We start from the raw sequence: 25,932 nt of genomic DNA, 5'->3' as shown, positions 1-25,932 counted from the left end.
GTGAGAGATTCCATATATTCTATATCGTATATGATAAGTAGCAGAAAATAAGCATATAGACTAAAACTCTAGCTCTACCACTAGTAATGAAAATGTGTACATATTGTTCGTGTTGCCAGTAAGAAGCTCCCTGCTCCTGTACCTTCTCTCCTATGAAGTAAATGAACATGGAGCACTCAGAAAGTGGCAGAAACAACTATGAATCTGCCATTTATTTGCTATTAGAAACAATTAAGAGAATTCAACGGATTAGTGGGTCTACAAAAGAAAAGCTCTAAGAGCAGTTAAGGAATATATTTGAAGTGTGGTTAATTCAACTTAGTCTACCCTTTCTTTGAAACAGATGTCATAAAAACTTGAAAATTTACTGAAGGATTTTATGTCTAGAAATTTCTGTGTAATTTCAGAATACTTTGGAATTAACAAATGAACAGTATTGAATTGAGGGTAAACTGTTGAAATATAAAGGTATGCATAAAGAATTTGTACAATTCTAACTTAGATAATAGAAATTCACATTTTCCTACAAATTGTCTAAGATGAAAAACAGTATATTTATGCTTTGATGCTAAAATGATTATCATTGGAGCTGAAGCGATAGCATAGCGGGTAGGGCATTTGCCTTACAAGCAGCCAATCCGGGTTCAATTCCCAGCATCCTGTACGGTCCCTCGAGCACCACTAGGAGTGGTTCCTGAGTGCAGAGCCAGGAGTAACCCCTGAGCACTGCTGGGTATGATCCAAAAAGCAAAATAAATAAACAAGATAAAATAAGAGATTACCATTTAGCCATATCAATGAACCACTTTGGGACAGCCCAAAGTATAAATACTAAGGTACAGTTGATGATTATATGAATCAGAGGCATAGCAAACATAGAAATAACAACTACAATCTTGTGAAGTCAAAAATCCACGATATATTTTAAGAAATATTAATAACTAGAAATGAGAAAACCAATTAGTTACCAAAGTAAATCCTGTTGTCAGTAATAAAATATATGTAAAATTAAGAATCAAAATGTTAATAAAATTATGGAGCAATTACTTCACTTGGACAAATCATTTCATAAGAAGGTTTTAGTATCTCCATGAGCAGTGTGCCTGCTGTACCTATGTTCCTTGTGCTCCAGCAGCTGACAGTCTCTACATGTTAGTCTGTCACATGTTTCACAGAAAAGTTTCAACTGTTCTTGTTTGTGCACAGGGCAGAACACTGGGCGCTGGCCAGATGCTCCAACAGACTCTGCAGCAAAATAAAAGACAGTTTAAACTAAATAAAATTTGGGGACAAATTCCTATGGGTATCCAAAGCTTATAAAGTAGGTATGTTGCAGAAGTAAAAAGTAACTAATTGTTAATTATTAAATCTGCTTCTATCTTACCTGAGACATCTTCTTTCTTCCTGATCAAGTGATCCTTAGTGAATTTTACTCTTTGATGTGCTTCGATACATGTCTTACATAGCCATTCTCCACATTCTACACAAAAGCCAACCGCACTTGCATTGTCTTCACAACTAGTACATACCTTAAAAAGGAAATAAATACTGACACAGTTCATAAAACACAGATTTGTATTTTCTAAAAAAGCACACAGCTTTCTAATATTTGCCATGTGCTATCAAATATTTACCAATTCAAGCACTTGGTATAAAATTGTTATCCCTTTATCTTCAATCCAAATTTAATATTTTTTCATCCAAATTAAATATTCTGATGGGTAAACATCTAAGTATCAGAACACAAAAGCTGTATAAAATTTGAACTTTTAAATAATGACTTTGTCTCATTTAATAAATGTATAAAAAATAAACTATCATTCATTTTCCATTTTAAAGGTGGGACTATTAGCAGAACCACCATAAAGTATGTAACTATCCAAACACAATTTTCTACAGTTTACATACTAATATTGAGATAGAAATATAGAAGACAATCCGAGAAGCATACCTGTTCTGATTTTTCATCAGAACTGCTTGGGGCTTCAGAAGTGTCCTTCACAAAATAATTATCCACAAGGTCTATCTGTCTGCATTCTTGGCGGCATACTGGACACCGTATTACACCAACTACAACAAAGAACAGACATATTAGAAAATCACTGTATTACTGTCATCCTGCTGTTCTTCGATTTACTCGAGTGGCGCCAGTAACGCCTCCATTTGTCCCAGCCCTGAGATTTTAGCAGTCTCTCCCTACTCCTCTTTCCCAATGTATTGGAGGCTCTTTCAGGGTCAGGAGAATGAGACCCGTTATTATTACTGTTTTTGGCATATCAAATACACCACAGCTAGCTTGCCAGGCTCTGCTGTGCAGGCGGGATACTCTCAATAGCTTGCCAGGCTCTCTGAGAGGTGGTGTGTGTGTGTGTGTGTGTGTGTGTGTGTGTGTGTGTGTGTGTGTTTCTCTATCAAATATGGTGTAGTAATTATGGAAAATGGGTAAGGAGTGTCTTATGATGTGTCCAGAAATATGTTCACTCATATGTGAGGCTCGGCCCGAGCGTGTGGAAAGCGGCCTGGAGCATGGCGGCGGTTGGGTAATGGAGGTTAGCTGCCGGAGCTGGGTCCCTTGGGGCAGGGAGGACTCCCACCCACCCCGCTCTGGGGCGCCCCGAGTAAAAACAGCCTGGCATGGAGCCCTGTGAGAAAATACCATTCAGAAAAAAATAAAAGTGCATATAATGACCATACAGACACTATAGATAATGAAAGAAATGGGCTTTAAGAGTTGGTTCCCCAACACACCAGGAATGATACCCCAGTGCAGAGTCAGGAGTAAGCCCTAAGCACAACTAGATGTGGCCAAAAAAAAAAAAAGGTAAAATATTCTACTGAGTAATTCCACTAGGGGAAAATGAAAATGATGCCCTGCATTTAGGGAAAGAAAATAACCAGTAAAATATGGGGTAGGATTTTCTCTATTCTATTGGTTGGCTGAACAATAGATTCCCAAAAAGTATGGGTGCTACTTCCTGAGACCCCACCTTTCCATGTCATATCAGACAATAAAATAAATTCAAAATGGTATTAAACTAAGGATTCTGAAACTGGACTATACAGCTATCAAAAGGGAGCCCTTAAAAAGGAACCAGAGAAGCCCTCTCAGGAGCTAGGAGCAGCTGCACGGGCCTGTGTGCGCAGTATGCAGGCCAGGGGGCTGAAGTAGAAACCTGACCTTGCACAACCCTGGAAGCAGGAGCCCTTAAACGCCACCAGCTGTGACCCAAAACTAACAAGAAGAAGAGGGTGGCTAATAATGCAAGCAAAGGTTCATGCAATGTACTCTGGATCCAAGAATGGGAAATACACTGGAAGCTGAAAAAGACTAGGAAATGAATCCTCTATTCAGAACCTACCAAAGGAATCAGACCTACTACACATTTGCTCCAACCTAGTAAAACTTAGCGAGTCAACCAACACTAGTGTTCATAACAGTATGAAAATAAAATAACTATACTTTTTTTTAATGCCACCACGTTTATGGCACCTGGGGGTGGGGGGTTGGGGGACGGGAGGCGTCGCTGGAGTAAAAGTACAGTTGGCAGAGCACTTGCCATACATGAGGCCAACCCAGGTGAATCCCCGCCACCACACAGGATCCCAAGTCCCGCCAGGAATAAGCCCTGAGCATCCTTGGTATGTCCCCACCCCCAAACGAAGAAAGAATACCGTCAACTAACAAAGACTCTACCGTATTATCAGTCACAAAACTGAGCATAAAACATAGAAGACACCCCCCTGCTGACAAGAAGGCATTCAAGACTAGTCTATAATTTTTGTTTGTTTTGAGCCAATGGTGCTCAGAACTTACTTTTGGCTCTGCACTCATCACTCCTAGCTGTCTCAAGGGACAATATAGGATGCCAAGGATCAAACTTGGGTTAGCTGTGTGCAAGGCAAGCATACTAACCGCTGCACTCCAGTCTTAGTATATAATGTTTAGGGTTCCGTCCACCCTGTGGTACTCAGGACTTACTCCTGGTTTGTGCTGAGATCACTCTTTTTATTTTGGCCTTTTTTTTTTTTTTTTGCTTTTTTGGGTCACACCAGTGATGCTCAGGGTTATTCCTAACTCTGTGCTCAGGAATTACTCCTAGAGGTGCTTGGGGGACCATATGGGATGCTGGTGATGGAACCTGGGTCAGCTGCATGGAAGTCAAATGCTGTATCTGCTGTACTATTGCTCCAACCCCAGGGATCACTCCTTAAGGTGATCAAGGAGCAATATGCTGGTGCCAGGGATCAAATCACAGTTAGCAAACAAGGCAAGTGCCTTACCCACTGTACTATTTCTCTGGCCCCTGAAATTTTTAGTTTATACCATGCACAGCTGTAAAAAATGCCGTAACAGAGAAAACAATCCCCAAGAGTCGTAAGGACACAAATACAGAACCTTACAGTGGGCCTAATGGAAAATGGGGGAAAAAAAAAATCCTAAGAGCAGAAATATCTTTGTCCCAGGAGACAAATCTACACTGCTACAGCAAATTCAAATTTACAATTATATATTTGAAAGCAAAATATAATCAAAATACTCAAGAGAAATACATGAAACAATTTTCAAGTACTTTTTCAAATCAAAGGAAGCAATAATATGGTAAAAAGGGGAAAGAGACTGCAATTTTTAAAATAATTTCGAGTATGAGTTTAAAACCTACCAAGAAACAAAATAATCACAGAGGTGTTAAGTGTATGAAACCATAAGGGCAAAAATACAAAAGTAGGTAACTTCAGACAATCAATTAAGTTTTCATTAAAAGCGAGTCAAACATAGTCTAAAAAATTAACATGCATTTACTAGCATGCAAGAAATTTCTTAACTAGTCTGAATCGCTCAAACCCTTCACCATCATCAGAACTGGTTCATGGCGGGTGATCTTCAAATGCTTGGAATATTGTGCCTGATAAAGAGGGTTTCAGTATAAACCCAAAGCAAGGCCGACACATGCTGATTGGGGAGTGGAGCAGGCATCTGAGGTGGTGGTCAGTTCTGTGGTGGGGCTGCACTCCCAGGGTCTGACCACTCAATAAACACCATGGACACTGGAGGACTAGAGGGATCCCCTCATGCCTTCCCCTTGGGGTGAAGCAGAGCGAACTCTCCTTGCCAGTGAGGACCATGCATTCTGTGCGACCACACGAGGAGCAGTGACAAGATTCTAATTCCTGCCGAGACCTCTGAGAGAATCACTAAGTCTGAAACAGCCAACTCAGAAAGAATCATCACTCAAGCCAAGAATAGCTTCTGCAAAGCTAACAAAGGGAAAGGTAAAATAAAGAATTGAAGCTATGAAATATTTTTAATTATATCACTGTATCACTGTCATCCTGTTGTTCTTCAATATACTTGAGCGGTCGCCAGTAACGTCTCTATTCATCCCAGCCCTGAGATTTTACCAGCTGCTCCTTACTGGTCTTTAACAATGGTTGGAGGCTCTTTCAGGATCAGGGAAATGAGACCTGTTATAGTTACAGGGAAATGAGACCTGTTATAGTTACTGGTTTTGGCATATCGAATACACCATGGGGAGTTTGCCAGGCTCTGCCCATGCGGGTGATATACACTCAGTAGCTTGCCAGGCTCGCTGAAATATATATATATATATATATATATTTATTTATTTATATTTATATAAAATCACTAAATCACTTAATCTTAATCCCCGTTATTCATCGATTTACTTGAGCGGGTGCCAGTAACATCTCCATTCATCCCGGTTGCGTGCTAGCGTAGCCCAATGGTATCTGTTCATTCTAGAAACATGCAGAGCCTCAAACCGATCATTTAGGGTCTTCACGAAGAAGTCTGACCATCTTGTAGGTGGGCGTCCACGTGATCTTTTGATGTCCCGTGGAATCCAATCAGTAATGGCTCTAGTCCAGCGGTTGTCTGTAAACCTCATTACATGTCCAGCCCATCTGATTTTTGATGTCTTGGCAAATGAGACAGCGTCCCTGATTCTTGAGCGTTGACGAAGATCAGAACTCAGGATACTATCTCTCGTTTGAGTGAATCGTGATATTCCAAGCATAGCTCTTTCGATTCCTCTTTGAGAGACCCGAATAGCGTTCTCATCCTGTTTTCGTAGGGTCCAGGTCTCTGGAACAGGGTGACAGACTGTCTGAGTTCATCATGTCAACCAAAACCTTCCATGGTAACTCACAGTTCCAAAAGGCTGAATCTAAACGTTGGACATGGGAGTCTCCTGATGGACGGTTCCACAATGAAATAGACCACATCATATTCAATCGGCGGTTTTGCCTAACCGATGTTGCTGTTGTTCCAAAATTCCAAATGGGATCAGACCACCGTCTTCTTCGTGCAAAATTCTACCTCACAGAACGAGGAGAAAAGAATGCAAGGTTTAAGAAGACTCCCAGAACGACCACCAACTGGGAGCTCTTTGGCTCTGTTGCGGCAACATGGGAAGATGCCGTCATTGACAACATTAATGAGGAATACGATCAAATGATTCAGCACCTCCATGATTGTGCGAGGAATGCCAAGAGAGAGATAACCACAAAAAACCGTCTTTCTTCAAACACCCTTGAACTTATTCGCCAATGTGGCTTGGCACATGCCTCAGGCAACCACAAGCGAACACCCGAACTGGCAAAGCAGTGCAGAGAAGCCATCAAGGATGACCTCAAAAACAGGAGAGCAGCAGTACTGGTAGATGCGGCAGAAGCTGGGAATAGCATTCGTAATGCCCGCCTGTCCTTCACCAACTACAAAACCAAGATGACTGCCCTACAACATCATGATAGATTTATCACATCTTCCAGAAGGGCAATGGAGAAGATTATTCATGACTTCTACTCAGATCTCTTTAATAGCCACGTCCACTTGCCCACATACCACATACCACATGATGGATATGTCGTTCCCAATGTTCTCCCGTCCGAAATCCAACATGCCATCTCATCGGTAAAGAAACAAAAAGCACCTGGCCCAGACAAGATCAGACCTGAACACCTGAAGAACTTACCATCAGTACTCATCAATACATTAGCTCGACTCTTCACACGCTACCTGTCTGAATGCAAGGTTCCATCCCAATGGAAAACCAGCAGGACTGTACTACTATACAAGAAGGGAGACATCCACGACATTGGCAACTATCGCCCAATCTGCCTATTGTCTGTCATCTACAAACTGTTCACTCGAGTCATCCTGAATAGGATTAGCAGAACACTAGATGAAGGACAACCATGTGAACAAGCCGGATTCTGAAAAGGATTCAGTACCATTGACCATATCCACACGATTACTAAGCTCATTGAGGTTTCTCAGGAGTTCAAGATGCCGCTCTGTCTAACGTTCATTGATTTAAAGAAGGCCTTTGATTCTGTTGAGACGGAAGCGGTTATGGAAGCCCTAGCCAATCAGGGCGTACAAACTCAATACACCAGGATCCTTCGTGAGCTCTATTGCGGATTCACTACCAAGATCTCACCATTCTACAAAGAAGTAATCATCCATATCAAGAGAGGGGTTCGGCAGGGTGATACCATTTCACCAAAACTCTTCAGTGCCACCCTCGAGAACATCATGCGATGACTGGAATGGGAAAGCATGGGAGTGAAGATAGATGGTCGGCAACTACACCACCTCTGTTTTGCTGATGACATCGTTCTAATAACACCAAACATTAGCCAAGCGGCACAAATGCTGAACGACTTTGACCGTGAATGTGGAAAGGTTGGACTACAGTTGAATCTTACGAAGACAATGTTTATGAGAAACAGCCTTGTTCCTGATGCTCCATTCGCTCTCAACGGAACCACCATCTCCGAATGCAATAGCTATGTGTACCTAGGTCGAGAAGTCAACATGACAAATGACCTGACACCCGAGCTGCGCAGGAGGAAGAGAGCGGCTTGGAATGCCTTCAAGAGCGTTGAAGAAATAACTAAAAGGACAAAGAACCTCCAGCTACAAGCACATCTGCATTAACATATTTATATAAAATACTGAGAACAATTAAAAACTGCAACATTTAAATGAAGGAATATTTTTTGAAGGATACAAAATATGGAGTTACAATCCGTTCTTAGCAAGAATACTAAATATTATAAAAGTTCTCATGTATACCTCTGTAAACTAATAATCTGATGTAAGCCACACTAAGTGTTTTGTCTGGGTTTGTTGCTTTGTTTTTTAATTTAGCAAAACTTGATTCTCGATTCTAGGGTAGGGGAGATATATCACACAGCAGGTAGCCTGGGTTCAATCCCCTGAATCCCTTATGGTCCCCGAAGCCAGCCAGGAGTAATCCCTGAACACAGAACCAGGAGTAATCCCCAGCACTGCCAGATATGGCCCCTACCACCCCCCCCCCAAAATAGATTCTCTATTTTCTAACTCAATATGGCAAAACTGGTATCATTTTGTAATAAAATTTTTATTATCTAGGCTGGAGCGATAGCACAGCGGTAGGGCATTTGCCTTGTGCACAGCCAGCCCGGCCAAGCCGGGTTCAATTCCTCAGCCCCTCTCGGAGAACCCAGCAAGCTACCAAGAGTATCTCGCCCGCATGGCAAAGCCTGGCAAGCTACCTGTGACATATTCAATTTGCCAAACACAGTAACAACAAGTCTCAAAAAAAAATGGAGACGTTACTGGGCCCGCTCGAGCAAACTGATGAACAACAGGAGGACGGTTTGACAGTGTTTTATTATCAATTGCCACTGAAATATCAAAACATGTAGAGGACTAATAGTCAAACAAATTGAAGTGGAAGGGGTACAGCCTAAAGCAACTTTTAGAAATGCAGGCACAAAGGATACCTGAAGAATAAAGAAAAAACAACCCAGAGCACAGATGGCGATGGGGAGGGGGATGACATGATGGAGTTTTATCTAAGAATGACTAAATTGCCATAGCAATTTCCTGGGAAACTTGGAATTCAGAAATATAAGACACAAAAGTAACTCCAATGAGACACAGGAGAATAAACTTGTCTGCAGAGACCAATGAAAGTCACTCCATTCCTATGTTGACTACATAACAACCAACAGATTACCCAGCAGCCATGACACCTTATTTCCAAGTCAAGAACAGTTGAAGCTTCTTAGGGAATCTTTTTGTGATATTTCACTGTCAATGAATTTTGAAATTATTCTGTTCATGAGTATCAAATGATTGTTGTTCCTAACTCAGTAACTTGATGCTACTCATCAAGGTTTCTCCTTCATTACAAACAAAACTAAATTCTGAATTCCAAAGCTAAGCTAAAAAATTTTAACTATAATATACTTAAATCTGATCTCAGGAACCAGAGCAACAGAACAGTGGGGAGAGCACTTGCCTTGCTCAAGGCTAAACGAGGCCAGATCCTCGGAATCCCATATGGTCCCCCAAACACCAGCAGGAATAATTCCTAAGTGGAGAGCCAAGAGTGCCCCCCCCCCCCACCAAATTATATGATTTCATTACTTCAGAGCTGAAATTCTAAGAAATCTATTAAGTTTCTTTAAGTGCCAATTCACTAGCATTTATATCTCTGGGGGAAAGAAAGAAAACAACAAGATGTTTTTGTTTTGGGATCACACCAGCAGTGCTCAGGGATCACTCCTGGAAGCTCAGGGATTGAACCTGGGTCAGCTGTGTGCACAGTGAAAACCCTACCCGCTGGTCCCAGAACGTTGTTTTTTTTTTTTTAATAAATTCATATATAAAATACTTTAGAGGTCCAATATATACAGACCCACAAACTATGTCCACATATTTAAAGTATGATTTAGTTGAATTAAGGTGACGGTGGACTGGCATACAAAATGAACGTAAGCAAATGTGCGAAGACCAGCAGTCTCCCCACTCAAACACGCAAGTGACTAAAACATAAATAATCAAAGCAGAGTTCAAAAAATACACATCTGCCTTTGAAAAAGCAAAAGTTTAAAGTTTCAGAAATAAAAATGGAGACACACAAATAAATCTCAGACCCGAGCAACTTGCTGCAGAGATGGTCCGAGACTTCGCAATAAGCCTTTTTTGCTAGGCCGCTCCAGACGGGGGGCAGATGCTGTCCCTCCACCTGCCCTCTAGAAGCTCTGGCGGCCATCATTTTCTAGAAATCAGCAAGAAGCTACAGGTGCAAGTGGCGGTGACAGAAATTCCCAAGTCTTGTGGGACAGGGGAGGAGAGGGCCCTTCTCCTTCCTTCCTCTCCCCCCCGCACCCCCCTTGGATGGAACTCCAAGATAAAGTCACATCCGCCCCATCTACTTAAGCAGAAGAGAGAGTCTGGGAAGAATAAGATTATCAGGCAACTCCAGACATATAGGCGTTCAAAAGGTATAGGCAAATTCCTCCTTTCATTTGGCACTAATCTTCTGTTCATCTCTCTTCCTTTCAGCATTCATATGATAGGCACCTATTATGGAGTTTGTCAAGAGAAGGTGGCAATGGGGTAACTAACAGTAGATGAAACATTAAATACAGTGGCCAGTTTTACACAGAAGAATGCAATAAAGAAAGAAAACAGAAGGAAGAATGATGCAGGGCAGAATAAAAACACTTTTATACAGAGAAAAAATACAGAAAATAAAATTTTTTAACAGAATTATCTTAACTCCTACAAAATAATGCCATGCAGTAATATGTATTTAAATGGTGCTGGTAAAAATCCAGCAAAATTCCTTCCATGGTCAATTTTACCACTAACCTTAACTGTAGCACTGTCTTCCCATTGTTCATCAATTTGCTCGAGCAGGTACCAGTAACTGTTTCTGGCATATCGAATACGTCACAGTAGCTTGCCAGGCTTTGCCATGCAGGCAAGATACTCCTGGAAGCTCGCTGGGCCCCCCGAGTGGGGCGGAGGAATCGAACCCAGTTTGGTGGCGTACAAGGCAAATGCCCTACCCACTGTGCTATCACTCCACATTGTTTATGAAAACAATGGAGTTGAAGTATTAATTAGAAATAGATAAAAATCACTAATTCTATAATATACTTTAGTAGTGGGCTGGAGCAATAGCACAGCAGGTAGGGCGTTTGCCTTGCACTCAGACAAGCCGGGTTCAATCCCTCCATCCCTCTCAGACCCCGGCAAGCTACCGAGAGTATCCTGCCTGCATGGAATAGCCTAGCAAGCTCCCCATGGTGTATTCGATATACCAAAAACAGTAACAAGTCTCACAATGGAGATGTTACTGGTGCCCGCTCGAGAAAATTGATAAAAAACGGGAGGACAGTGCTATCGTTAACCATAACACTAAAATAAACTGAAGTCATAGTTATTTGTGGGCTCTTATTTGCAAATATAATCATTTAAGTGATTGGGGTGGTGAGATAGTACAGCAGATGAGGTGCTGGTCTTGCACAGGCCGACCTGGGTTTAATACCTGGCACCATATATGGCCCCCCAAACTGACCAGGAGTGATCCCTGAGCACATAACCAGAAGGAATGCCAAGCTGCTCCAAAACAAACAAAAAGAACCTGGCACTGATTACAAAAGTTTAATTTAAATCTTAAAGATAAATCAACCTTTAAAATTCAGAAAATCTGCCTCTCTGGAAAGAAAGATGGCGGCCGCACGGGAGCCTTGTGGACAGCAGGTTTGAGCCGCGGGTGGGGGCGGCAGGGACCTCATGGGAAGGGGGGCGTAATGGGCCGTCCTTCACGCCCGACCGAGGTCGCCAGCTGCCCCCCACGAGCGGCTCTCCGGCACAGCCACGGCCCCAGAGGCACAAGGACTTAGCACAGAGAGCCACCCGCTTGGAGCAGAAAAGCAAATGGACTATGTGTTAAACCACGCCAGCATGCCTGCCCGGAGGGGAAAGGGTGTTGAGCCACTCGCCGGCTCCTCTCTGGAAAGAAAGATGGCGGCCGCACGGGAGCCTTGTGGACAGCAGGTTTGAGGCGGGGATGGGAGCGGCAGGGACCTCATGGGAAGGGGGGCGTAATGGGCCGTCCTTCACGCCCGACCGAGGTCGCCAGTTGCCCCCCACGAGCGGCTCTCCGGCACGGCCACGACTCCAGAGCACAGAAACCAATCTCTTAACTATCTAACTTTTAATAGAAATTCTTCCAGGGTTAATAAGTAAAATAGCAGAAATCCAAAACCGCGCGGCCGCTATTGTGGCCGCGCAACATCATTTTATTCTTAAACCAAGTTGTAGAAAGCAAATCATTTCACAACGCTGTTTCAGCATGTCTGATGGGGGGGGGGGGGGGGTCGTAAACTCTAAACAATAATTGTGCATCTTCTATCGAAACAATGTATCTAGTCAAAGTAGATAGAGTATTAACTAGAACTCATCTGCCTCACAGGAATTGGGAGGGGTGGGAGGTGGGGTTCTATTGGGGTTCGGGTTAAAAATAAGTACTGGTCAAGGGAAATGTGTTTGATATTTACATGACTGAGACCTAAACCCGAAAGCTCTGTAACTTTTCCCACAGTGATTCAATAAATAAAAAAAAATAAAATAAAATAAAATAAAATTCAGAAAATCTGCATAATGAGAAATCAAGAGTAAGGTCACACTGGTGGTGTTGGAATACTAAATGCCTGAAATGACTGTATAATGAACAACTTTGTAAATCATGGTGTTTTTTTTTAATAAAAATAAATATTTAAAAGAAGAAAAAGAAATCATGACTAAATCAGCAATCATATCTATCTAAATCCAATACTCTGTTGTCCTCCCATTCATCAATTTGCTCGAGCAGGCCCAGTAATGTCTCCATCGGAGACTTTGTTGTTACTGTGTTTGGCATAGCGAATACATCATGAGTAGCTTGCCAGGCTCTGCCGTGCGGGCGAGATACTCTCGGTAGCTTGCCAGGCTCTCCAAGAGGGGCAGAGGAATCGAACTCGGGTCTGCCATGTTGGTTACGTGCAAGGCAAACGCCCTACCTGTGCTACTGATACTCAATATTATCTGAAATAGTTTTTATAACAGTAACAGAAATTTGTGGGTACAAATAACATTTTAAAATTATTTTGTAACTATCACTGTCACTGTCCTCCCGTTGTTCATAGATTTTTTTATAGTCAAAAACCGCAGCATTATCCTTGAATTCAGGTAAATTCAAAATTAGAGGAATTCTAAATTTTCTAAGTGACGTGACAGGAAAGAGGACTTGTCACTACACCTATCTGTGCTGAATACAATGAACTTGTATGAGAATTTGTTTCTGACCTAAGGTTAGTAGATGCACGGGACAGATAGATTGCTCCATAGCTGGAAGCCTGCCTCGGGAGCAAAGGGGAGAAGGCAGAGAAGGAATAGAGAAGGGATCACTAAGAAAAAGATGGCTGGAGGAACTGGTCAGTATAGGAGATAAATTTCAATAAATTTTTAAAAAGTATGCTGGTGTGCTTATTGTCAGTGAGGAACTTTGCAGACCATGGAAGACATGAAAAACTTCGTTTCTTCTGCCAGGTCCAGGATGCACTTTCCAGTTAATCATCTAGTTCCCTGTAGTAGCCACACTGTTGTTCTCCTCCCTAGCAGAGCTGGGGGTGGAGTAGTTCTCTCATGATCCAGAGACTGATGGAGCTTCTGCAGAAATCAGTTGGCTTCCTAAAGGACACAGTGCAGTGGGTGAAGCCAAGCAACCATGCAACCCTGTTCCATGGTCATGGCTCCAGAATGGTTCTTTTCAGTTCCATACCTTCCCCCCATTAGAGCAGAAACAAATTTTCTTTCTTTCTTTCTTTTATTTTTTAATTTTATTGAATCACCATAGTTATGGGCTGGAGCCGATAGCACAGTGGTAAGGCATTTGCCTTGCGCACAGCCAGCCCGGCATAGCCGGGTTCAATTCCTCCACCCCTCTTGGGGCAAGCTACCGAGAGTATCTCACCTGCACGGCAAAGCCTGGCAAACTACCCGTGATGTATTCAATATGCCAAACACAGTAACAAGTCTCAAAATGGACTGGGCCTGCTGGAGCAAATCGATGAACAACGGGAGGACACCATAGTTACAAGGTTTCATGCTTGAGTTACAATCACATAATGATCAAACACCCATCCCTCCACCAGTGCACATTCCCCTCCACCAATATCCCCGTTATACCTCCCTTTCACACCCTCCCCCTGCCTCCATGAGACATGATTCCCCATAAACTCTACTTTTGGGCATTATGGTTTGCAATACAGACCCTGAGACATTATCATATTTGGTCCTTTATCTACTTTCTGCACACATCTCCCATCCCTATCGATTCCTCCAGCCATCTTTTTCTTAGTGATCCCTTCTCTATTCCAGTTGTCTTCTCCCCTTTGCTCATGAGGCAGGCTTCTAGCTATACACACCATCAAACTTGACCCTGTAAGGGAATTATACTCATGAATAGGCAAGACCAAACATATCCCATTTGAACAGGTTCATTAACTTAAGAGAAACCAAGGCAAACAATCAAAACTACCTGACTGGTTTCTAATGAGGCAGAACTAATGGAACAGAGAAACTGAGTTTTGGCTTTTTTTTAAGAAAAGAAAAAAAGGGCTGGCGGGAAATTCTCAGAGAAATGCAATTACAATCATTAGAAATATTAGGAAAAGCGTTCCACATTTAAAATTAGGAGGTACCAGAGTGATAGTACAGAGGATAGGGTGTTTGCACCACCAGGAGTAAATCCGGCATACAAAGCCAAGATGTGACGCAAAAAGCCAAAAAGAAATTAAAAAATTAAAAAATTAAAATAGAGGGTATGGTGCCGCTATCATGTCTACCTGTGGGGTGAGTGCATCAGCAGCCTGATGGTGCCTTCAGGCTTCCTGATACCCCAAAATTGCCGCTGTCCTTTGGCTGGACCCAACAACTTGGGGTCAAGTTTTCCAAGAAATTAAACAGCCAAAAGTTAGGCATGTGGGAGCCACATCCACAAACCACCTCCAGCTCAGCTATATAAGCTCATTTATTGGCCTACTTTCAGAGACCCATAAATCTCTAAAGAGATCAAAAGCTGCAGTTAATCTTAGCATGGCTGAATAGATCAGGGTAAACTGGAGGGAGTGGATTGGCCTGGGGGCCGCTCAAGCAAAGCAAAGCCCCCAGCAGCCACTTGCTTCCACAATTCAAAATCACTGCCATACCCCTGGCCTGACTCCACCCTCTCAGGACAAACTTCACCAAGATATAATCTGATGAAAATTTTGATATGCGAGTTTTGTGACTGAAATCTCCAGGCTTTCTTGGGATTGGGATGGACTACCTCCCCCCACTTCCCTGTACTTCCAGAAGCCTTGGCAGTACCCATACACCCCAAAGCTGCCACCCAATTGAAAAGCTACTTCAGCCTTACAGTCCCAATAAAAATACCGAATGCCCTGAACAAATACCATGACCTTCTAGCACCTGTATTGCAAATCATAATGCACAAAAGGAAAAGGAGAGAGAGCAAAAAGGAAAGTACCTCCCATAGAGGGAGGCTGGGAGTGGGGAGTGGGCTATTGGGGGATGGTGGGAGGAAAACAGGGGATATTGGTGGTGGGAAATGTACACTGGTGGAGGGATCAGTGATGGATCATTGTATGACTGAACCCCGATTATGAACTTGGCGAGTGTGCAAGCGTCACAGCCAAGTCAAGATGGAACAGCTCCTGATCAGGAGCTGCAATGCCAACAATGAGGGGAGGTGAAGACAAAAATGAAGTGAAGCTTTTGAAATCACAGTATTAACCTAAATTAGCTTGTATTATTAAGTTAAGGATGTTTTCATAACCGTTAGAGCACAAGTGTAAGGACACACAGTAAAGCCAGGGGGGAATACTAAAGTACATTAAAAACACTGCAAAGAAACTCTTGAAGAGAAGCTCACGATCTGCATGCAGTGAGTCCTGGCTGGTACTGCAGGATTGCCCAAGTACAAAAATTCAGGGAATTCCCACAGCCCCTTTTCAGAATCTTAAGTCACTGGAATGGCCCACAAAATTCACCAAAGTGCTTTTCTACTACTACCACCAGTTTATTATACAGATACAAGAAAGAAAGAACCCAATCGAGGAGAGCAAGGAACAAAGTATTGGGAGGATGTGAGGAACCAAGAGCTGACAAGTCCTCTCCAGCTAGCCTTCTCCAACTCCCCCAGCAAGGCACATCTGCACCAACCAGAAGCTCTCCAAATCCAAATTCAGGGGTTTCCAGACCCATGGGTGTCTGCAGGCATGGTTGATTAAGTCCTTTTCCAGGAATTACTAAGCAATCTCCAGCCTCTGGGCACTCTCTTCACAGAGGCCTAAGAGCATTCAGCCCCATCCTCCAGTCTGCCAGGGGTGACCTGGCCCTCAGCCCCCTTGTAGAATAGGTGTGTACACATAGAGAAAGTAGAGGTGACTTAACGCCAGGCCTCCCTTCTAGAACAGGAGCATACATACAGAGAGCAGGGGGTGACCTAGTCTCTGCCCCCCTTCTAGAATAAGCACATACACAGAGGGCAGAGTGGCAGGTGCTGAGGACAGGAAGGGGACCTGGGGGCTGACTGGGAAAGAACTACTAAAGGCACAGGGTCGTTCTGCTGTTTTGGAATAAAATATGCTCTAAAACTGACTGTGGTGATGCAACCACACTGGGTGACTATACTAAAACCCATTAAACTAGACTTAAAATGTGTAAAAGATACATACGGCTCGTGAAATAATAAAGTTGTCATGTATTTTTAGAGTGGATATATTAATAACATCAAAGATTTCTGAGCAAAGAACATCTCCAAAACATTTTAATCAGAAATTAAATATCACTGTGGAGAAAATTACTTTTGACTCGGTTACCAGAAGGAAGAGGAAGCAGGGTGAGTGAGGCAGAGAGTCAATTTCAGCATAACTGGTACTAGAATTTCAGTGGTAACTGAGGACGAGAATATACGCATTTGAGATGTATTCTGAAACATACCGTAAATCAATAAAAAAACCTATAGGAAAAAAAAATGTGCCCGAGAGATAGTACAACTATAAGGCAACCAACCCAAGTTTGATCCCCAGCACCCCATATGGCTTCCCAAACACTGCCAGGAAGACCCAGAAGCACCGCCAGGCAGTCCCCCACCCCACACCCCCATCTTCCCCAAAAATATGGACACTATTTGGACATGTCAAAGATATCCAAAGGTCAATAAACAATCAAAACAATCAATTTATAGACCATCAAGGAAATGCAAATTCAATTGCAATGCTATACCACTACACTGTATCAGAATGGCTAAAATATTGAAGAAAGGTAATGCCAAGTATTTATCAGCGAGAATATGAAGAGAATGAATATCTCAAATATTACTGATAGAAGAGTAATTTTATTCCACCAGTTCAGAATCCTGCTTGGCAATAGTCTCTCTACCAGACTAAATTTGCAGACAACCTATGTCTCAACAAGTTCATGTTAAGATACAACAGGAAGGTCCACGAAGACATGGTTTAAGGACCAAAGAGTAAGCAGGCAGAGTGCTTGCCTTGCCTGCAGCCAACTGAGTTTAATCATGCTACCCCATACACTCCCACAAGCACCACGAAGTGTGATCACTGAAAGAAAGAAAAAAACAAGACTGATCAGAGACCAGGAGTAAGGGTATGGCTCCAAAACAAAACCAAAAAATACAGAGTAAGAAACAGCAATTAGCTAATGAACAGTAATTCAGGACCAGTCAGTATAGTGGGCAAGGCACTGGCCTTGCACGCAGCTGACCAGGGTCTGGATGGTTCCCAACTCCACCATTGAGCACAGAGCCAGACTTAGCACTACTAAGTGTGGCCAAAAACACTGACTCAAATGTTCACCAACATGAGTAATCTCAAAATACTGAGTAGTAAAAGCATTCAGACACAAAGTAATACAAATTGCTTAGTTCCATATAAAGTTTAAAAATAGGCAAAATTGACTTAATATAACATAACGTACTATAAAACTCAGGACCTAAGGGAATACGAAAGGCTTATAAGGCACTAATAGTAAATATTGTTTGCTCATTCTGGTTGCTAAATTTACGAGTGTGTTTATTTAATGAGTATTCACTGTCTCCCATCATAAACTACCTCTGTATAAGAAAATCTGTCCATTACTATTTTAATCTTTGGTTAAGCAAGATAGTTTTGTTGAAACTTACCTAGAAAAACATGAGGGGAGAGAAAGGAGAAAGCATATGCCCAAGATACTTGTTCATAGGATTCTTCAGAGTGGAAACAAGGCAAGAAACATAAACAAAAGAGATCCGTGTCTCCTAACATGGACCTGAAGAGCGAGCAGTTCACTACTTTAAGCCCTACATACTGAAACAACTGTGACAGCAATTCACTATATCCTCAACTTCTGCAAGAATAAGCAACATAATGGGGGCCGGAGAGATAGTACAGAGGTTCCATCCTACATGGTCCCTAAAGCCCTGCTAGTGACCCCTGAGCAGAGCTGGGTATAGCCTACAAAGAATACGAAACAATCAAGTTGCACAGTGTGGTCTGGCGTTGCTACTGTTCTTGTGGTTGTATCTTAGCCCAGTGCTGCTTGTGAACTGTATCTGTGGATACTTGTGCAAGGCCTGTGTGTTACCACTAAGTTATCTCCCAGTCAACTGGTATAAGCATCTACACACACACACACACACACACACACAAAATAACAGGTCGAAGCACTCAAAAGCCTTACTTTGCAGTCATCCTCGATGTCAGAAGAAATCTTAGGAATTTTCCTAGATACACAGTGGAAAGAAATTCCTTAACCCTGACTCGCAGGGCAAAGCAATGGGACCCACAGCTCACATACCCAATGGTCCTGTGTTCAACCTCTGCCACCACCTGGCCACCCAGCAAAACTGGGTATAACCCTACAATCCTTCAGCACAATCCAGTTTGCCACGTGTGGTCCCTAGCAGCGCTGGCCCCAAGCACTGAATCATCTGGCCTGGTCTGCCAAGACAACAGGAAATGGTCCCTGAGCACTGCTTGGGAGTCCACCTCTCTGAAATAAACCTGACTCCTCAGTGATGCCCTCAAAACCAAACATGCCAGCAAATCAAATGGCATAATAAAGGATCTGGGGATATATAATGGCACACGCTTAGTTCAACTCCTTTTACCACAGTCCCCTGAACACAGCAGAATGTAGTCCCAGAAGGCCCCAAGCAGTACCAGGTATGGTCCTAAAGCCTCTAGGGCTACCAGGGTGACCTCAGCATCCCGCTATATCCTGGGGCCTCAGAAGCGAGGCATGGAGATAAAATGGATCCTTCCAGAAAAGATGTTGCACATGAAGTTTTCTTAACTAATGAAATTAGAAAGCAAATAAAGGGCACAATACTCTTTAATGTGAAGAACCTGCGGCCAGAATGGTAAAACAATGGGTAGGGAATTTGTCTTGAACAACGTCAAGCATGGTTCAATTCCTGGCATCCATATAGATCCCCAAGTAATTCTCTTTATTATTTTGGCCAGGAGTAATTCCTGAGTGCAGAACCAGGAGTAACCCTCAGTATCACTGGGTGTGTGCCATCCACATGTATATATGAAAAATCAAAAGGCTGGTTATACTTCGACACAAGGATAAAGCAGTGAGCAAAAGAGGGTTTGCATTTCGTGTCTAAAGAGGGGGCACCCAGGGAGTGCAGCAGGGCCTGCAGGTTCCCCAGCACTGCTCTCCTGGCCCTGCGCAACATGGAGCACCACCTACGCACAGAACCAGGAGGAGCTCCTGGAGCACCACCAGGTGTGGCAACAAATAAATAATTATGAATAAATAGAAGGCTCCAGGAAGAATAAAACAAATCCCTACCTGACAGCACAGCAGGTAAAGCATTTGCCTTGCATGTGGCCTACCCAAGTTCAATTCCTGGCACCTCATATGGTCAGTGGGGCTTGGGAGTGATTCCTGAGTGAAGTTAGGAGTAACCCTGGGCATTATCGGGTGTGGACCCCCTTTAAAAAAAAAAGGAGTCATAAAAGGGGATAAAACCCAGAGAAGCAACACCAAATTCTTTAAACCATTAATACATACAAAATTGTGAGAAAAAGTTTTTACTCTACAAGCTATAATTTAAGCAGAAAATAACAGAGAATGACAAAAATCTAATTGAAGACTCAAAAATTTTGTTCTGGGGTCAAAGTGATAGTATAGTGGGTGAGTGGGTGGGTGCTTGCCATGCACATGGTCAACCTGGGTTCAAGCCCCAGCATCTCATATGGTCCACTGAGCACTTCTGCTAGGTGTGATTCCTGAGTGCAGACTCAGGAGTAACCCCTGAGCATCCCCAAGTGTGGCCTGAAAACAGAAACAAAAAAAGGAATTTTACCCTCTTAGGAAATACTAAGATAAAAAGTGATGAGGACAAAATGATTAGAACTAAGAAACTTCATAATGCAAACCTGAAGGACTATACCCTCCTCAGTGTGCATCAGTAAACAAGAACCACCTCCCACCAAACATGTACTAGAAACATTTTGACAGAAAACAAATCTGAGCATGGAACGGGAACTGGCCATGGGTTGTTTTGCATGCTGAGGCAGTGGATTCTATTGAGCACAGCAGGGAGGGAGGGAGAGGAAGGGGGGAGAGAGAGAGAGAGAGAGAGAGGGAGAGGGAGGAAGGGAGGAAGGAAGGGAGAGAGGTAAGGGGAGGAATACAGGGAGGGAAGGAGGAAGGGAGGAAGAGAGGAGAAAGGTAAGGGGAGGAATACAGGGAGGGAGGGAGGAAGAGGTAAGGGGAGGAATACAGAGAGGGAGGGAGGGGAGAGAAGGGAAGGAATTGGGGAAGGGAGGGAGGGAGGCAGGCAAGGAAAGCTCCCTGTAAATGAATCAGAGTGAGAAATCACTGTCCCGTGTCGTGTGTGGTGGTAGTCCTGTGTCGTGTCCGTCGCCCCCCCCCCCCCGCCCCCCGCTGTTCATCAATTTGCTCGAGCCCAGTAACATCTCCATTGTGAGACTTGTTACTGTTTGGCATACTGAGGAAATACTCCTTAGTGCATTTCTAATACTGAGCAGCCCATACAGTGAAAGTACACCGTGAAGCTGCCCCACATGCATGGAGGGGGGCTTCAAGGCCCACTGCATGCTGCTCAGGACTGCAGATGGGCACATCCTCCCTGGAGTCTCCAGGCTCTGCAAGGCTCGCCAGCCCTTGGTGAGACAGGGCCACTCAGTTACTCACCTCTCTGGTCCACTCTTGTTGCTCAGCCTACATTTCAAATAATAACATCTTATCATTGGGGGGGGGGGGGGGGGGCGGGAGTAAAAGTAAACCTTTAAGTCAGTATCTGCTAGTTCAATGAAATGTCAAACTAAAAATTGACTCAGTGACTTTTGTCTTAGTAACACTGAAAAAAGCAAAAGCAAATCACTCTTTAGCTTATTCCCACAAACCAGATCTGGCAAGATTCACAGATAAGGCATTGGTGAACATGCCCAGACCCCAAACTACAAAGCAAATGAAAACACTATCTACTACAATCAAGAAAAGGCATAATCCTGCAGTTAGACGACCTCAAGAATGTCAGGGCAGGAGTGATAAAACAGCAGATAGGACGATTTCCTTGAACATGGATGAAGCAGGTTCAATCCCAGGAACCCCTGAATACAAAGCCAGGAGTAAGCCCTGAACACCACAGGATATGACCCTCCCCCCACCAAAAAAAATAAAATAAAAAATAAAAGCAGCTAAATGTAACAAGGAACAGTAGCAAAAACAAAAATATATAGCATCCAAAATAACAAAAGATAAAAAGGACCTTTAGAAGGGAAAAAATCTAGATAACATTCAAAACAAAGAAATGTGAAGCATGTGGAAAACCATACAATGTTTACAGAAAGGAGACATGCTGTATGGATAACATTTTATCCCAGATTAATCTGTATATTCAAAGCAACTCCAACAAAATTACCAACAAGTTTTCAAAATAATCTTTCACAAGATGGTGTTAAAATGCATAGGAGCAAAAAGAAATTTAAAAATGGGAGCCACAGTGAATTATAATGCAGCAGGCAGGGCACTTGCCTTGCATGTGGTCCACCTGGGTTCAACCCCCAGCATCCCATAATTCCCCAAGCACCAAAGTAATTCCTCAGTACAGAAGCCAGAAGTCACCTCTGAGCATCACCAGGTGTAGTCCCCAAAATAAAACTAACAACAACAAAAAAAAACCTCACCAACATAAATATATATATATATATATAGGAAATGTTACCTCGATTAATCAAAAAGGTATGACTAATTACAAAGCTGTGAAAGTACAATAATCAGAAAAACCTGAAAGGGGGGAAACGAACTGCATACCAAAAACAGCTTCCTTTTTTGTTGTTGTTATTTTATTTTTTTTAAATAAAAAAATAAAACAGGATGAGAACGCTATTCGGGTCTCTCAAAGAGGAATCGAAAGAGCTATGCTTGGAATATCATGATTCACTCAAATGAGAGATAGAATCCGGAGTTCTGATCTTCGTCAACGCTCAAGAATCAGGGACGCTGTCTCATTTGCCAAGGCATCAAAAATCAGATGGGCTGGGCTGGACATGTAATGAGGTTTACAGACAACCGCTGGACTAGAGCCATTACTGATTGGATTCCACAGGACATCAAAAGATCGTGTGGACGCCCACCTACAAGATGGTCAGACTTCTTCGTCAAGACCCTGAATGATCGGTTTGAGGCTCTGCATGTTCCTAGAACGAACAGATGCCATTGGGCTACACTAGCACGCAACCGGGATGAATGGAGACATTACTGGCTCCCGCTCAAGTAAATCGATGAATAATGGGGATTAAGTGATTAAGTGATTAAATGATAAGTTATTTTATTTATTTATTTGCTTTTTGGGTCACACCCAACAATTCAGGAATTACCCCTGGCGGTGCTCAGGGGACCTTAAGGGATGCTGGGAATCGAACCCGGGTCGGCCACGAGCAAGGTAAACGCCCTACCCATTGTGCTATAGCTCCAGCCCCCAAAAATAGCTTTCTTGAGAATAAAAAAGTCCAGTGTACTGATTACCAACTGCTGTGTAACAAATGTAGCCACAAACAGTAACAATTCACCCAAGGTCACTACAGTGGTTACCAACTGCTGCATAACAGTAGCTTCAAACAGTAACAATTTAGGAGGTCAGTGTATTGGTTACCAATTGCTGTGTAACAAACCTAGCTTCAAACAGTAACAATTCACCAAGGTTCACAATCTCCTGGGTCAGAAATCTGGGAGAGAACTGACCTGCAGAAGACTCCTGGCTGTCTCTCTAAGGAGGTGCAATTAGCTGTCAGCTGGGTCTGAGTAAGCTGAAGGATCTACTTCCTCCCACTTGCCAGTAGCTCAATTACAGGCTGCAGAGGGCTGAACTCAGTTCTCCACACTGGCCTGTTGCAGGGCTGCTGGATAAAGTTGTTTTCACCCGGAACAACAGATACAAAGAGTTGGGAGTCTGCGTCTTCAGGCTTCTCCTCAGAATCCCAGTCTAATGTAGCTCATTCCCCTTGTAACACAAACCAGAGCCCACAACTAAGGAGCCAGAGCACTGGATAGGGAAGGCCCACCACAGACCACTACACACACACTGGAAGGAGGTCACCAAACCAAGTAAAGATCCATATATAAACTTAATCAAGAATCCTTATAAATCAGAACCAAAACTAAAGTCAGCAAGCTAAAGAAAAACAGAATAGGAGCTGGAGCGATAACACGGCAAGTAGGGCGTTTGCCTTGTACGCAGTCAACCCAGGTTCAAATCCCAGCATCCCATATAGCCCCCAAGCACCACCAGGGGTAATGCCTGAGGCTGTCATGAGTAACCCCTGAGCATCCCCAGGTGTGACCCAAAAAAGCAAAAGGGGAAAAAAAAGAAAAGAAAAACAATACAACTAGATACTAAGTAACATAAGCAGCAACATATGTTTTAAAATATTCAGTTCAGGGCTTACTCCTGGTCACATAATTTATTCATTAGGATTTCAACTTTAATATTTCACTCAAAATATATTTGTGTTCTTATTTTCTTTTCTTCCTTCTTTTGGGACCAATGTCCAATTAACAGTGCTTCCAGAAGTGGGCAGTAACTCCCATGGATGGCCCTGGAACCAATGAGAAGACTTCGGGTACAGCTGGAGATGTTAAGGGGTAGGGTGGCTGTTTGTTTCAGAGAGAAGGTAGGTGGGAGGTGGAGTAGGTGAGGAAGGCTAAGTAATCTTTTTTCCTGAAAAGGAGGCAGTAGACCAAGTAAGATTGGAAAGTTTGTGGCCACAAAAGAGATGGAGGTTACTGTAAAGGACATTATAAATTAGGTGTCAGGTAAGTAACGATAAAATTTTATCAGCCATACAAGGAGGAAAAAAAAAAACCTCGGGGAAGCAACAACACAGCAGGAAGGGTGTTTACCTTGCATATGGTCAACCCCAGTTCGATCCTGGCATCTCCTAAGATTCCCCAAGCACTGCTAGGAGTGATCGCTGAGTGCAAAACCAGGAGTAAGACCGGAGCATTGCAGGTGTGCCCCCCCACCCCACCCCACAAACACAGAGACAGAAAACTTAGAACAGCAAGTGATACAAAACATCAACTTCTGCTATTAAATACTTGCTTTCTGGCTTGGGGCCACACCCAGAGATGCTCGGGCTGACTCCTGGTCTGCACTCAGGGATCACTCCTGGCAGTGTTCAGGGTACCATATGAAAGGCCAGGGACCAAACCTGGGTTAGCCACTGGCAAGGCAAGTGCCCTACTGCTGTACTATCACTCTAACCCAACTCTTCCTTGCTTTAAAAAAAAAAAAATGTTGCTCTTTCAGAGTTATAACCACTTTTATGTTGACAGACACGTGGTTAACAAGATGCTGAATCGCGCCAGACCTTTGATTTTAAGAGTCTTAGTTTGTTCAGGGCCTTTCGTTAATGACATCCTGGCAGAATCTTTACAGAAATCATAATGTTCATGGAGAGCATAGGAGATAGCTGGAAGCTGCCTTGCACGTTAAGGCCTCCAGCTCAGCTTCTGAACCCGCCGTGCAGCAAGCAAGATCCTGGCTCTACTGCTACTGCTGGAGCCTGTGCTCCCTAGTGCCACCAGCTACTGCCAGATGCACCACACCACAGGTACAAGTCCTTGCGCACACACTAAAAGAGGTGTGAACGAGCCCGGCCAGGGAGTGCGACCTGTGTGAGATGTGTGAGCATTACTGATGCACAAAACCCCCAGAGAGCACTAGACACAGTGTACCCAGTGTGTACAGACGCGCCCCATCAGGAAAAGCGACCATGGTTGAGTTCTGTGGCTGAGTGCACCACTGAAAATCCTTATTAAAAAGCAAAGTGTGGGCCAGGGCAATAGCACAGTGGGGAGGGCATTTGCCTTGCAAGTGATCGACCCAAGTTTGATATCCAGCTTAGAAAAGGGTCCCCCCCCAACACTACCAGGAGTAATTCCCTAGTACAGAACCAGAAGTAACCCCTTAGTATTGTGGGTGTGACCTCAAAACCAAAAAAATTAAAAATACATTTGTGTTTTCTCTGGGAACTTTTGTACATCCAGTGGGTGGTAGAGGGATATCCAGGTTCATTTCAAGGCTGTCACCCTCTGCCACGAGTGTTGAAAAAGAACGACTATTAATTTCTGAGGATCATAAAAGAGCTTTGGTTTACATAAATTTTATCAAGCTATAGTATTGGAAATTAAAAACTACCAATTTTAAGGCCAGAATGATAGTATAGCAGGCAGGGTGCTTACCTTCCATGTGGCTGACCCAGATACGATCCTTATCACAGCATATGGTCCCCTGAGCACTGCCAGGAGTGATCCCTTGAGCACAGAACCAGGAGTAAGCCCTGAGCACCACCAGGTATGGCCAGAGAATAAAAAACATAAAAAACACAAAGAAACCCTAAAAATTTTAATACTCATAAAATAAAACTACAATACTGTAGCAATGTAGTCTGCTCTTTTTATTAGATGTTGGGGGCCAGAGTATAGAGGGCAAGGGTACGCGCCCTGTGTGCAGCTGGCCTGGGCTTGAACAC

At 43.3% G+C, this 25,932-nt stretch overlaps 1 protein-coding gene across 2 annotated transcripts in view; it reads right to left on the bottom strand.

Moving 5' to 3' along the window:
- Positions 1–25,932, bottom strand: part of TRIM33 (tripartite motif containing 33) — a 121,863-nt gene that overhangs the window by 81,254 nt on the left and 14,677 nt on the right. For both annotated transcript variants that reach the window (XM_056139022.1, XM_056139023.1), the window contains exons 2-4: positions 1,952–2,070; positions 1,385–1,529; positions 1,113–1,245 (exon numbers count right to left, since the gene is read on the bottom strand). In XM_056139022.1, the coding sequence (XP_055994997.1) occupies positions 1,113–1,245; positions 1,385–1,529; positions 1,952–2,070 (397 nt within the window). The remainder of the gene's footprint in view (positions 1–1,112; positions 1,246–1,384; positions 1,530–1,951; positions 2,071–25,932) is intronic.

Source organism: Sorex fumeus, unplaced genomic scaffold, assembly GCF_029834395.1.
Source record: "Sorex fumeus unplaced genomic scaffold, SorFum_2.1 ptg000131l, whole genome shotgun sequence".
In the NCBI taxonomy this organism is placed as follows: Eukaryota; Metazoa; Chordata; class Mammalia; order Eulipotyphla; family Soricidae; genus Sorex; species Sorex fumeus.
The sequence above is the reverse complement of the archived record's forward strand: the minus strand, read 5'-3'. Positions and strand labels throughout refer to the sequence as shown.